The 13,709-nt window shown below is 33.8% G+C and overlaps 1 protein-coding gene across 1 annotated transcript; it reads right to left on the reverse strand.

Moving 5' to 3' along the window:
• Positions 1-226: 226 nt before the first annotated feature.
• On the reverse strand, positions 227-9,188 carry LOC146935031 (uncharacterized). The gene is made up of 4 exons (XM_085757644.1): positions 8,913-9,188; positions 8,648-8,808; positions 6,069-6,626; positions 227-1,618 (listed from the first exon to the last, which is right to left on the reverse strand). Exons 1-4 carry the CDS (start codon positions 9,186-9,188, stop codon positions 400-402), a joined length of 2,214 nt encoding a protein of 737 aa, XP_085613770.1. The 3' UTR covers positions 227-399.
• Between the last annotated feature and the right edge of the window lie 4,521 nt (positions 9,189-13,709).

Genomic DNA, 13,709 nt, shown 5'->3' on the forward strand with positions numbered 1-13,709 from the left:
ATTATCAAAAGGCTACATATGTGACAAAATTGAATACTCTAAAATTAGAATCACAGTTGTAATATATAGCATATCCATTTCAGTTCATAATGCATTGTGCAAGATTTTAAACAAACATTAAGAAATTAAATGAAAAACCATAAAATGCAATGCATGATTGGGAACTATTTAAAAGATAATGCGCGATGAGAGAACCGAGAACTCAAATTAACTAACACTTGAAAAGTAACAACAGGTTTTAAACTTGAAGATTCCATCAACCAGTAATTAACAATGATCCAACAAGTCACCATTAAGAGGAACCTCATAAAATAATTAACCTAAACATAAATTAATAATATATTTTATGCAGTTGAATCTCTTGCTCAATTGAAATAACATAGCATCTACATCCTAGCATTAAGAACAAGGTGATATCAAACTCTCAACATACACTTCCAACTGCATCCGATGATTGATGTTTTGCATCTCGGGAATCTTGAAAGTACCAATTTTGGAATCATAAACAACCAACTTGTTTTTGTTACTTCCCAACTCATAAAAATTCAACAGCAATTGATCATCCTCAGAAACATGTAAAACCTTGTTAAAGACCCCCAAACCCGGATCTCCCATGAAAGGAACGTGGTGCAATTTAGCCCACGACTCTTTATTTCCATATTCCATCATAACCCATATATCCAAAAACATATCTCTGGCATTAGTTGGACTTAAAAACAAGCAATCCTTCAATACCCCCAAAGTAAACAAACTCATCTCCAAAATAGGCTGCGAAATATATTGATATGACTCCTTCTCTAAATCAAGAGAAACAATAAAACTACGAAAACCATCATAAACCAACCAATTAACGGCACCACTCACAAATACTCCCGATGGATGATACAAGCATAAATTTGGAAAGTCTTGTATTTTTCTCCAAGAATCTGTACCTAGAGTGTAAACTCTAGTTTCATATTTTTCATTGAAGAAAGAAATAGCAATAATCTTATAATTATTAATGAAATGATCATACCCAAAACTATATAAGGGATAAAAATGTACTCCCTGTTTAATATTATTCAAAGTAGGCAATATCTTGAACAATCGAATGGAAGGGTTCCACAAAACAGCAGATCCTTGACGCATGGTGAGACAAAGGATGCCGGCGCAAGAGCACACCGCTAAAGGTGCACCATATGTACTTTTGAGACTGATAGGGTACGTGAGTTGTGTCTGCGTGACACTAGGAGTTGAGAAAACAGAATGGACAGGGAAATCATACATAAAAAACTTAGGTAGGTTGTTCCAGGAGCATAACATGAGATTGCGGTGCTTGGTTGACAAGCGAAGATGCTTCTCCGCAAATTTGGGATCAGAGATTAAATAATTGAAGGACTTACAGAGGCAGCGAAGCTGAATGAGTAACTTTACCGGAATTCTACACAAAATTTCTGCAACAAGATCAAACGGAAGCGTGGGTAGTGGTGAAAGCAATGTTAGGGTTTCCGTCAACGTAACCGTTTCTGTCTTCGTTGTTGAATTTGGTTTATGGTTTGTCTGTTTACAATTAGAGCCGCTAACAACCCTGGTCGAAGAAAAACATAAACCCATGATGATGTTGAAGATGGAGAAAAACCTGAAAGGAAGCAAATATTTGTAGCGAAGTTTTCAAACAAATGGAAAAAATCGTTTTCCATAACAAATCAGAGTTTTAAAGGAAAAGACGGACGATGGTATAGGGCAACTGAGTAGGAAAAAGTCGTAGGAAATTACACTCCCGTCCCCTCAAAGATGCTTGAATTACACTCCCCCTCCCCTCTTATGTTAAAATATACACTCCCCTCCCCTCTTATTCAAAATATATTAGAAATTTTTTCTCTCCCCTCCTTAAGAGAAACTTGAATTACATTCCCCTCCCCTCTTATGTTAAAATCTTCACTTTACTCCCTCAATATTTTTATTTTATTTCTAATAATCTTGCAAAGAAATAATAATCTAACACACTTCCAAAAAAATAGTAATGCGGGTCTATTTTAATATAATAAAAAATTGAATATATTTTTTTGCTATTTTTTATTCACAAATTCATTAACATGTAGTTTTAAAATCTATTATAAAATATGAAACAACCCAAAATAAAATTTAAATATGTGAAAAATTACTAAAGACATTAAATCATGGTTATTTAAAAGTTAATTTTATACTCTAAATTATAAAATCAATAGAAAAATATTTAAATTGACATTTAACATTATAAAGAAATGAATTAATTTTTTTTAAATGGTGGTTCAAAATTAATATATATCATAAAAATATTGATTTATGTTAAAATATATTAAAGTGTAGTGCATATTTAATTATTAAGGGAGGGAGGTGTAATTCAAGTATCTTTTAAGGGAGGGGAGTATAAATTTTATTTTTCAAGAGAGGAAAGTGTATATTTTAATATAAGAGGGGAGGGGAGTGTAATTCAAGTATCTTTGAGGGGAGGGGAGTGTAATTTACTCTTTTTTATAATACAGTGTAAGACTTTTAAATTTAAGTGTTAGACTTTTCCTTCAAAAAAAATAATAATTAAGTGTTAGACTTTTGAGTACTAAAATTTAATTTATATATATTTATTCATTATTTAATTAAAAAAGACTGCCACATGCATGTGTATTTTCGTGGATTTTGTGAGACTTTTTTCGTGAGACTTGTTGCTTCGTGTTATATAGCATTAGCCGTAATTTTATTATATTTTTATTTTTTATTTGGAGTTAAAAAAAAGTTTAGAGCCTTGTTGACCCAACCTAAACCAACCTGTTGATTATCATGTTGGTTCAGTTCGAGTTTGACATAAAAAAATGTGAGTCTTTTTACCCAAATCAATTAGGCTCTATCGGATTGGGTAACACTTTGGCCAAAACTGGCTTAACCCAACTCATGTACACCTCTAATTTACTTTTTTTCATTGGCTAATATTTTTTTTACGTGTCAATAAGTTTACAATTATTTTACACATGCATCTATTCATGTGTTGTCACATCAATTGAATATGAATGTTTTTATATTTATTAATTGACGTAGCAACTTATTCTTGGATGTGTGTGCGTGAGCCTAACTCAATTGGATGAGACATTGCATAAGTACATGCAGGGGTCGTGGTTCGAACCTCGAATTGCCTACTTACTCATCTTAAGAGGTGAATTTATAGTAACTAGACTACTTGACAAAAATAAAACATGTCGTTAGATGCATATGTAAAATAATTGTATAGTGTAGGGGTGTTTAAAACTCAATTGTGTCTTACAACCCGTCCTAACCCGAAGGCAATTGGACGGGTTTGACCATATCCATGCCAACCATAATCAATGCTTGATTCCTTCAAACTCCCTTCAGCTTCACTTCTTTTTTTTTCCCTATCCTCTTCATCATGATCTTTGCTCTAGTCTATAACCACGTCACAGTTCCATTTTCTAGAAAAGTAAGCAAAACTAAAATGAGAGTAACACAGAAAGAAAACAGTGTCAAATTTTTGTTTGTTTCATTCAACAAAACCTCTTCCCATAACATTTTTATGGCTGGCTTTACATTACTTGTTTTTAGGTTTAGCTGATCTGTTTACTTTGGCTGGAGTTTTATCAATAAGGTGGCAGGAGCTTTTGGAGATACACCTTGTAGTTGCAAACAGGGAACGTAATCCTTGGAAGATGATTGATTGGTGAAGAAGCTGGTTTTGGTTTGGTCTCAATAATCGATTGTTTACTTGGCCTGGGGTCGGTTCTTCAAAGGAACAAAACAGAGATTATTCTTTTTTTGGCGGGAGTAGGTCATGCCTTGAAGCATGTATTAGACTACATACAATGAATGTTTTGTCACAGACAAATCATGAAATATTCGGCAGGTGGTAATTTTTTGGGGTTTAAGAAAAATATTGCAAGTTGTACTATGAGGTTTGTGTGATTTGTTTTCGTGTGGCCTTGTGTAGGTTAGCTCGTTTTTGGGTTTATTGAGGTTATTTTGTCAAATTTTTCTTTGGTTCATTGCCGGGTTCATCTTTACATTCTACCGACTTTCACCTTAGATACTGTCCCAATTGGACGGACCTATCAATCTTAGACTGCATGGAAAGTTGCTTAAGTGATGGTGTAAAAAATTACCGCATTGATTTGGCAGTGATAGACAAAGCATAAAAATAAATTAGATGTCAGCAGCAACAGCAGTGTTAAAAATATTGATTCAATGATTTTATAGGCTTTGATTATATGGAACATTAATTTGATCCACTTTTATTTTAAAATGCTCTTGAAGTATTGTGATCGCGTTTCAAATGGTTTGTAATACACTTTAAATTGAGTAATTAGTTCATCACTTAAATTTGACTATTGAATAGACCTAACTGAATGATTGTCATATTCCCCTCGAATGTGCTTTTTGAAGTCGTGATTGGAGAGAAAATAAATGATTACTTTGTACTGTACATTATCATTTCTGAAGTGAATTCCTGGAATAAAATGCAGCAGAAGAATTGTGTTATGAAAATATTTGTCAAAGACGTTCTTCCTATTTTTATGAAGGTCACACTCAAGTATGTCTGTATATCAAGAAGGGTATTCTTGTATTTTTAGAGAGTTAACATATTATAATTCGCGAGGTTTTTCTATCCTAATTTTAAAATGTTTGTAGTTAAATATGTATTTGAAAGTTATGTTCTTCTGAAAATAAACACTTCCCAATAATGTAAACTAGAAGAAATCAAGTTGAACTAAATACCATTAAACCAAATGGATCTTGCACATTCATTACAATGATTAACGGAAGAGTATAGGGGGTATGCTATTGATAGGAATAAATTACAAGTATATGAAGCAGAAAAAGGAAAACAAGGGATAATTAAATTGCTTGAGTTTGCAATGTAAATTTACATTTGTCAAATCAATAAAAAAATATATTGCTTGAGTTTGCAGTGTAAATTTACATTGCCAATGAAAATATACCCCCAAAAATAACCAGTAAAGAAAAGGAAGAAACATTAATTAATCGGCTTTTGTACTTTTTTCTAACATCAGCTACTCCCTCTTGCTTGTTTGAACAACAAGAGCTGATACATGTTCTTGGTGAATCTAGCTGATAAATATTGTTTTGACAATGAAAATTTCTAAGATATACACCTCATACAGATTTGTTTTTTTGTTGTGTGAAAAGAAACACAACAAAGAATAAAGAGCCAACAATGTGTATGTTGTCTATCATTCCATCTCTCTCTCTCTCTCTCTCTCATAAAGAAGAAAAACGAGAGGATCATTGAACCCCTCTCTGTCAACATGTATAATAGTCATAAACAACAGGACATCATTCTTGGCATTGTGTCTTGGAACGAAACATGTATTTTCCAGTGATTCCAACCACATATCGCAAAAAATATCATTTGTCATATTTTGTTATGCTACAATTCTATCGCCACTATTTGAAAATATATTATACTAAATCAAGTATAACAGAAAAAACGTGGTCTGTTTAAATTCCGCTACACTACATCACTTTAGCCGATATTTGTAAAGTAGGGTACTTTGCCTGCCATTTCAACTGAAAAATAAATAAATAGATTATTCTAGTGCTCTAACTTGCTCCATTCCTACCACTTTCAGTAGATGAATGTCAAAACAAGTTTACTTACTATAGCTACATGTTCAGTTTGGTTAATGATGCATTGTTCAAGATTTGAAGTGACCATTGAGACATATGTTTAGCCGTTAGCATACATTATATCTAAAATTTATCTCCAATCATTGAAATTCAATCCAAAATAATAACTAATGAACAAGTGTATGACATGGCAAAATGATAGGTGAAATCGGCAATAAGAAGAACAAGCATAAACTAAATAACATTAATAAAAGTTAACATAAGTTGTAATCGAATCTCAAGATAAGTGACAGACCATACCGTCTAACTAATAACATCAAGGACAAGGTGATATCAAACTCTCAACATAGACTTTTGGATTAAAAAAACAATGAATGTCTTGACGCGCTGACATATTAAAAGTACCACTTTTGGAATCATAGAAAGTAAACATCGTTTGCACCCAATTTCTATAATACATTAGCACTTGGTCATCCTCCGTGATATATAAAGCTTTGTCATTAGGATAGAGACCCTCATATTGCATGTAAGGAACACGGTACAATTTAGTCCATGGGTCTTCATTATCACATTCCCTCATAATCCAAATATCCATAAACTTCTTACAACATGCATAGATGCACAAGAAGTCCCTCAACACTCCCAGGTCAAGAGAAACATTACGCTTCACATTAGGCTTCAAAAGCTTTTTATACGACTCCTTCTCCAGATCAAGAGAAATAATTTTGTGTGCCAACCAATTAATGGTACCTCTAGCAAATACTCCTGGTGCGCTAATGGAGCTATGATATGGTAAGTCTTGGATCCTCCTCCAAGAATCCGTACCCAAAGTATAAACATGAACTTCATTACTTTTGTCATGAAAAAATGAAACAGCAACAATCTTATAAGTATGAGTGAAATGATCATATCCAAAACTATATTTGGTGGTATGAGGAACTCTTTTTCCTGGATTTTCCAAAGCGAGAAACATATTGAATCTTCTAATGGAAGGGTTCCACAAAACAGCGAAATGTCTGCAAATTGTACCATATTCATAGGTGAAACAAAGAATGCCGTCGCAAGAGGAAACATGTAAATCTCTAGCGCTTACACTGTTTAAAATATCAGGGAACCTGAGTTTGGTCTCTCTGAAGCGAGAGGTTGACATTGCTGTGCTGAAAACAGAGGGAATTGTCGAATCCTTCAGAGTTAGCTTACTTATGTAACTCGAGATATTAACGATGAGGTGATGGTTGTGCTGGCAAGCCTTAGACAATTGAAGATGGTTCTTTGTGAATTTATGGTCGGAAATTAGAGATTTCCATGATTTTTCGAGACACCGAAGTTGAAGAAGGAGCTTCACAGGAAGCCTATAGAAAATCTCAGCAACCAGATCGAAAGGAAGAGTTGGTGGGGTTCCGGTGACGGTAGTCAATTTCCGCCTCTTAGTGTATCTTCTTTACTTCTGCGTTGCCTGAGTGGGAACGACATTTCGATCATCTCCCTCGCCACAAAACTTCATTTGTTGGAGTTGGAATGCATGAAGGAGATCGTGAAGCAACTATTGGTGAGAAACAAGAGTATGGCTTTTTATTGTGTAAGATGAAATGCGGTATATTAGGGTTCCAAAAATTGTGCGGACTAATCAGGGTAGATTAGGAATCCGACGATTGGTGAGAAACAAGAGCAGGGTTTTATATCTTCCCTAAAAAAAAGGGAAGGGTTTTATATGACTTTAATAACAAAAAACAGGTTGTGTAATGTGCATAAAGAAATTACTATTGCACCACACCACACAAGCTTATTTTCCACATGAAATCTCATCATATTTAAAGTTAAATATGTTTTGGTCCCTATAAATATACCAAACTTTAATTTTAGTATCTTTAAAAGATTTCTTTTACTTTTAGTCCCTTTAAAATTTCCAATCACTTTTGTTCCTATTTTTAAGTAAACTTATGTATTTTGTAATGAAATTGTGCAAAATTGTATAGACAATTGTAAAAATCCCTCCAGAAAAAAATTAGATTTTTTTAACAAAACAAATATGAATTATTAACCGCCAAAAATATAGAATGTTCATGTTTTGTTAAAAAATTCTAATTTTTTTTTAAGAGATTCTTATAATATTATACATTATTCTGCAAAATTTTAATAAAAAGGATTGTCGTGTTGGTGAGCTTAGTTTTCATAATGAAGCCAACCTTCTTCAAGAGAGTTTTGTGATGGAGGGCATTCAAAGTTTTGCCAATGAGTGATGATTTGGTTTTATTGCAAAGTACAATTAAAGGAGAGGTGGATAGAGTGAGTAGGTCACATAAGGAGTGGTGGAAGATTATGTTTAAAAAAGTAATTTTGGGCCATTCATTCCACTATATATAAGAAATTTTGGGCTCTGTAATTCGTCAGAAAACAATCATAAAAAAAGTAACTTGCAAGCAAAGCAGCATTCAACACCTACAATTCCCGACATGCGAACAAAAACTAGCAGCATATTTTCTGGTTCCTTTGCTACCCACTTTTCACCAACAACCTTAATCTTTGAGGATGGGTAATAGACTAAGCAAATGATGTGATGAACTAAAACGAACACTCTTGGTTTGTTTGGATAAGCTTTTTAACAAACACTTAAAAAATATTATTTTTTTTAAATAATTACAATGACTTTAACTCTGCAACTCACCTTTTTTGTAACTTAGTATCAATGAAGTTACTATGAACTAAATGTTAATTCAAACTGGTCCAATATGTTAAGATCAATGATTGAAGACGTACAATCAAGTTTTTCCACAATTTAGCAACTAAAGTATAAATCAGCTGTGAATATTCTATTAGTTAGAAGTTTATTTAAACTAGTTGTACATGTGATTCATGATGCACACATCAACATGGAGACATTCACACACATTTGTTTCTCTTAAAAAGTGTTTTTTAATTTATCCAATGAAAGTAAGTTAATAGACATAGAGACATCATGGAAAATGGAAACAGAGAAGGATCCAAAATTAAAATTATCAAACCAAACAATCTATCTTTAAAAAATTGTTCAATGTACCTTAATCCTACGATGTCAACCTTTGCCGATGGTGAATTTTGAAGCGAAAAGTCCACCATTCCATTAGGCGTAGAATCTAGGTTATTTTTTATTTCCAGTGCCTTCAAGTTAAACAAGGAAGGGAGCCTAACCTCCAACAAACCAGGAATGAGTGAAAGAACCTAAGCAGTCATTAAGTATTAGGATTAGTTTCCAGTCATATTTTTTATATAAAAAAAATTAAATACAATATAAAAAGCTGCATTAACCATACAATATAAAGTACCTCAAGAGTAGATGAAGAAACAGTCAATAATTCGATATTAGTAAGCTCAACCAACCAGTTGAGTAGAACTGATGAAGAGTCCGCTCTCACTGATGTCGACATCCAAAAAGACACTAAATGAATATCTACATGTTTGATAGAAGAGAGAACAGTCTTGCTCCCAAAAAGTTTTGGAATATAATAATGACCAGTAAAAGCAAAAGTATGAAGATTGGGAGCATATAGCTCGATACCAAAGGAGGTCCCGTTATAGGAGCCGCGATCACACTTATACATGCGTACAGTTAACTTGTAACAAGAAACTCGAGAGAGATAAAATGAAATGAAAGTGAAAATCTTTATTGATGAATCAAATCAAATGATACAAAGTGTATACACTTATTTATAGACTAATGAGAGTCTATTGTAGTTATCATACACTAATCATATACTAATGCTACAAATCTAACTGCCATAACAGAAAGTCCAGCTGGCATATTCAAGTTACTTGATCCTCAAGTAACTTCTTCTTCCTCATTTGTGAGCTTACTTGCATCACAAGTAATCTCCTCTTCCTCTTTATTTTGTAACAGCCTCCCACAAGCTGGAGCTTGGTATATATCTACCATGCCAAGCTTGGACAATAGAGTAATGAAAGGCTTAGGATGCAGTGGTTTGGTGAAGAAGTCTGCTGCTTGTTCAACACTTGAAACTGGGAGAAGCTTCATAGTTCCATTTTGTACCTTCTCTCTTACAAAGTGACAATCTATCTCCAGATGTTTAGTTCTTTCATGAAACACTGGATTGGCTGCAATATGTAAAGCACTTCTGTTATCACAATACAATACAGGAAGCTTAGTGTTGTGAATCCTTAAATCCTTGAGAAGGTAAATCAGCCACTGCATTTCACAAGCTGCAGCTGAAAGTGCTCTGTATTCAGCTTCACTTGAAGATCTAGACACTGTGCTTTGCTTTTTGGTGCGCCATGATATAAGAGAGGAACCAAGGAAGAAGCATAAGCCTGTTATGGATCTTCTTGTGTCAACACATCCTGCCCAGTCTGCATCTGTGAAGCCTAAAAGCTGTATGTGTGATGACTTAGGAAAAAATAAACCTTTGCCTGGTGAATTCTTCAAGTATCTAATCACCCTACATGCTGCATTGTAATGAGTTTTGGTTGGTGCAGACAGAAATTGACTAAGTTGTTGAACCACAAAACAAATGTCTGGTCTTGTGTTTGTCAAGTATATTAATCTGCCTACAAGCCTTCTATATGAGTAGATATCTTCATAAGGTTGCCCCCCATCATGGTGCAGCTTGATAGAAGGATCCATATGTGTGGAAACAGGTTTAGAACCTAATAAACCAGAGTCATTGAGCAAGTCTAAACAATATTTCCTCTGAGAAACAGAAATACCAGTTTTGGAATAAGCGACCTCAAGACCAAGAAAGTATTTCAGTTGACCTAAATCCTTGATTTTGAAAGATGCATCAAGTAAATGCTTGACTCTAGTGATTTCTGGCAAAGAATTTCCAGTTAAGATGATATCATCAACATAAATGAGCAGGGCAGTGAATGAATCATTAGAATCATTCAAAAAAAGAGTGTGATCTGCAGAAGCTTGAGTATATCCTTGCTGAGTGAGAAACAAGGTTAACTTTTAATACCAGGACCTGCTGGCCTGCTTCAAACCATAAAGAGATTTATTTAACTTGCAGACTTGATTTGGTTTGGAAGTATGAACACCCTGTGGGATCTGCATATACACATCTTCATGGAGGTCACCATGAAGAAAAGCATTGTTCACATCAAGCTGGTGCAAGAACCAATCATTGATGGAGGCCAAAGCAAGAAGCATTCTAACAGTGGTGATCTTTGCTACTGGGGAAAAGGTTTCAAAATAGTCAAGACCTTCAATTTGACTATACCCTTTAGCAACCAATCTGGCTTTATACCTTTCAATAGTGCCATCAGAATGATACTTGATTTTAAACACCCATTTGTTCCCTATAGGTTTGACTTTGGGAGGAGAATCAACTAATGTCCATGTACCATTCTTTACTAAAGCCAGGATCTCAGCATTCATTGCCTCAACCCAGTACTCAGATTGCATAGCCTCTTCAAATGATTTGGGCTCAGTGTGGGAAGTAACAGAAAAAGTAAAATGTGATTGTGAAGGAGAAAGAAAATGAGAAGAAGTAAAATTGGACAAAGGATATAAACTACCTGAAGAAGATGAAGATGGTTGATCTGTGAAAGAATTACAAACATAGTCTTGAAGCTTAACAGGGACATTTTTGACTCTTTCAGACCTTATAGGATCAGGTAAATTATGTATAGGAGGATTTATAATGGGAGAGGAAGAATCATTATGATTGATAGGAGGAATGGGAAGAGAATCAGATAAAGAATCCTGATTATGATACGCTACACGTGGGACAGACGCAGGAAAACTATCAGAAGCAGAAGGAGGATCAGAAGCAGAAGTAGGATCAGAAGCGGAAGTAGGATCAGAAGCAGAAGTACGATCAGAAGCGGAAATAGGATCAGAAGCAGAAGTAGCATCAGAAGCAGAAATAGGATCAGAAGCAGTTTTATAAGGCAAAACATACTCATAAAAAACGACATTTCTGGAAATGAAAAGTTGCTTAGACTGTAAGTCAAAGAGAACAAAACCCTTGACACCAGTCTTATATCCAAGAAAAACACTCTTTCTTGCTCTAGAAGCAAGCTTAGTTCTGTGATAAAATCAAAGTAACTTTAGAGTAAGAAAAAGGTGGAGAACTGAATTATTGAAACTCAAAAATCTACTACTGATGATTGGGGATTCAACAATTGAAGCAGTGAGGGGAATAAAATTCATAAAAAAAATAAAATTAGAAATACCTTTTGCAGCTGATTGAGGATTGATGGATCAATGGGAACGGTATCGACTATCTTGTTCAGTTGTTTTGGCAAATGCGGCCAGATTGTTTTCTTTTTTATTTGGGTTTTTTAATGCTTTGATTAGGGTAAAAGACTTAACTGAACCCATCCACCCTTTAATTAATATGTAAACCCTCTTGTAGAAAAAATTACACCCTCTATTCTAAAATGAGTGTTATTGTAGCACAAAAATTTGTTTCAAAATGAATGTCAAGTTTACTTTTTAATATATAAACTTTTACAATTAAGCTCTCCAATTAATGTTGTGTACACTACTTCTAAAGAAATATATTTTACTATTGTGGTAAACACACCAATAGTTAGTTGGGGTAGTTTAGTAGTAAATTATGTCTTTTAACAACATTTATTTGTTTCTTAATAAGTGTGCAAAAACTTTAAACGACACTTGTTCTAAAACAGATAGAGTAATTTAAAATGTAGATCTAAAATATTTAGTGTCAACGAAGGTTAATTCAACCTACAAATATGTGAACATCTTTGATGGGTGATCTGTGAATGTTTTTTTCTTATTAGTCAACACTAACATAGATATTTACATGTAAATTTTTTGGGTCATGTTAACTTGTGGCTTTAGGACGATTGGTGAGAAACAAGAGCAGGGTTTTATTTTATATGATTTTTATAGATAAACCTTTTTAAAAAGGCCCTAGACTTTTTTTTGACTCAAAAAAGGCCCTAGAATTTGATAACAAAAAACAGGTTTTGTTTCTCTCAAAAAAAAAGGCTTTGTGTAATGTGCATAAACAAATTACCATTGCACCACACCACACACAAACTTATTTTCCATGTAGAGATCACTAAATCACTTCATATTTCATTTAATTTAATAGTGAGCTTTATTGGAGAATAACTTGCTTAGTTTTTTTTTTTTTTGAGGGAATATAACTTGGTTAGTTACAACCACAAATAATCTAATATGTTATTTTTAAAGATTAAATAGTAACTACTTTTATGTGTGTGTTTGTCCAAATGCATTTTATTTTTGGTTGTGCCTATATAAGTATTTCTCATTTTATTAATCTAAATGTGAAAACAACCTTATACATACATACTGTAAAACATATGTTTTCTGTGCACCATAGACTTGGCCCAATAAACCAGGTGAGAAGGGTCACTTTGAAGAAAATCTTGGAAACTTTTTTACTTTAAAAGATGGATACATATTTGCAGGGTCGGCCACATTAAATCAAATGCCCTGCTCAAATATTAAAAACAGACGCCTAATAAAAAGCCAGAAATTAAAAAAAGATACATCAATAACCTAATAACTAGTCATCCTTATATCCTTATAAATTAAGTAAAGGTAAGTTTGTAGGAAGAAACTAACTAGTCATTCTTAGAAACTAGGGGTGGCAAAATGGATGGATTGGATGGATATGGATTTGGATTCTAATGGATGGATAAAAAAATCCATTAATCCATTAAAATCCACTAATTTTTTTGTTGAAAAAAAACCATCTAATCCATCCATTAAAGATTATGTCCATCCAATCCATCCAATATTATATTTTAATGGCTGGATTATCAATCCGATCCATCAATCAATGTGTATGATTTTGTATTAGTCAAAAAAGTGCTTTTTTTAGTGAATTCAATCATAAGGAATTTTTGGTAACAGGCCCAAAACTGTTTTTTTTTCCAAACCCAGTAAAATTGATATAAGCCCAAATAATTTAAAGAAATATTAATTATTATTAAGTAAATAATTTAAAATAATATGGTGGTCAGTGGTGGCCACCGGTAGTCAACCGGCCACTTCCGGCGTTGACCACGGTGGCTCTCTGGCGACCCCCCGGCGGCGCACGGTGGTGGTTCGGCCAAAATTCCGACGACTGACGGTGGTCGGCGGCGGAGCTCCGGCGTTGACCACC

The sequence above is a fragment of the Medicago sativa genome, chromosome 3 (assembly GCF_051527215.1).
Source record: "Medicago sativa cultivar Bolivia chromosome 3, Bolivia_mono, whole genome shotgun sequence".
Lineage (NCBI taxonomy): Eukaryota > Viridiplantae > Streptophyta > Magnoliopsida > Fabales > Fabaceae > Medicago > Medicago sativa.

What these genes read in the sequence shown, in the direction of transcription:
- LOC146935031 (XM_085757644.1), bottom strand. Translation starts at nt 9,188, where the DNA reads ATGTATAAGTGTGATCGCGGCTCCTATAACGGGACCTCCTTTGGTATC. An exon ending in TTTCTTCATCTACTCTTGAG is followed by an intron (nt 8,809 to 8,912) that starts GTACTTTATATT and finishes ATGACTGCTTAG; the next exon opens with GTTCTTTCACTCATTCCTGG. An exon ending in GTTGACATCGTAGGATTAAG is followed by an intron (nt 6,627 to 8,647) that starts GTACATTGAACA and finishes TACAATTTGCAG; the next exon opens with ACATTTCGCTGTTTTGTGGA.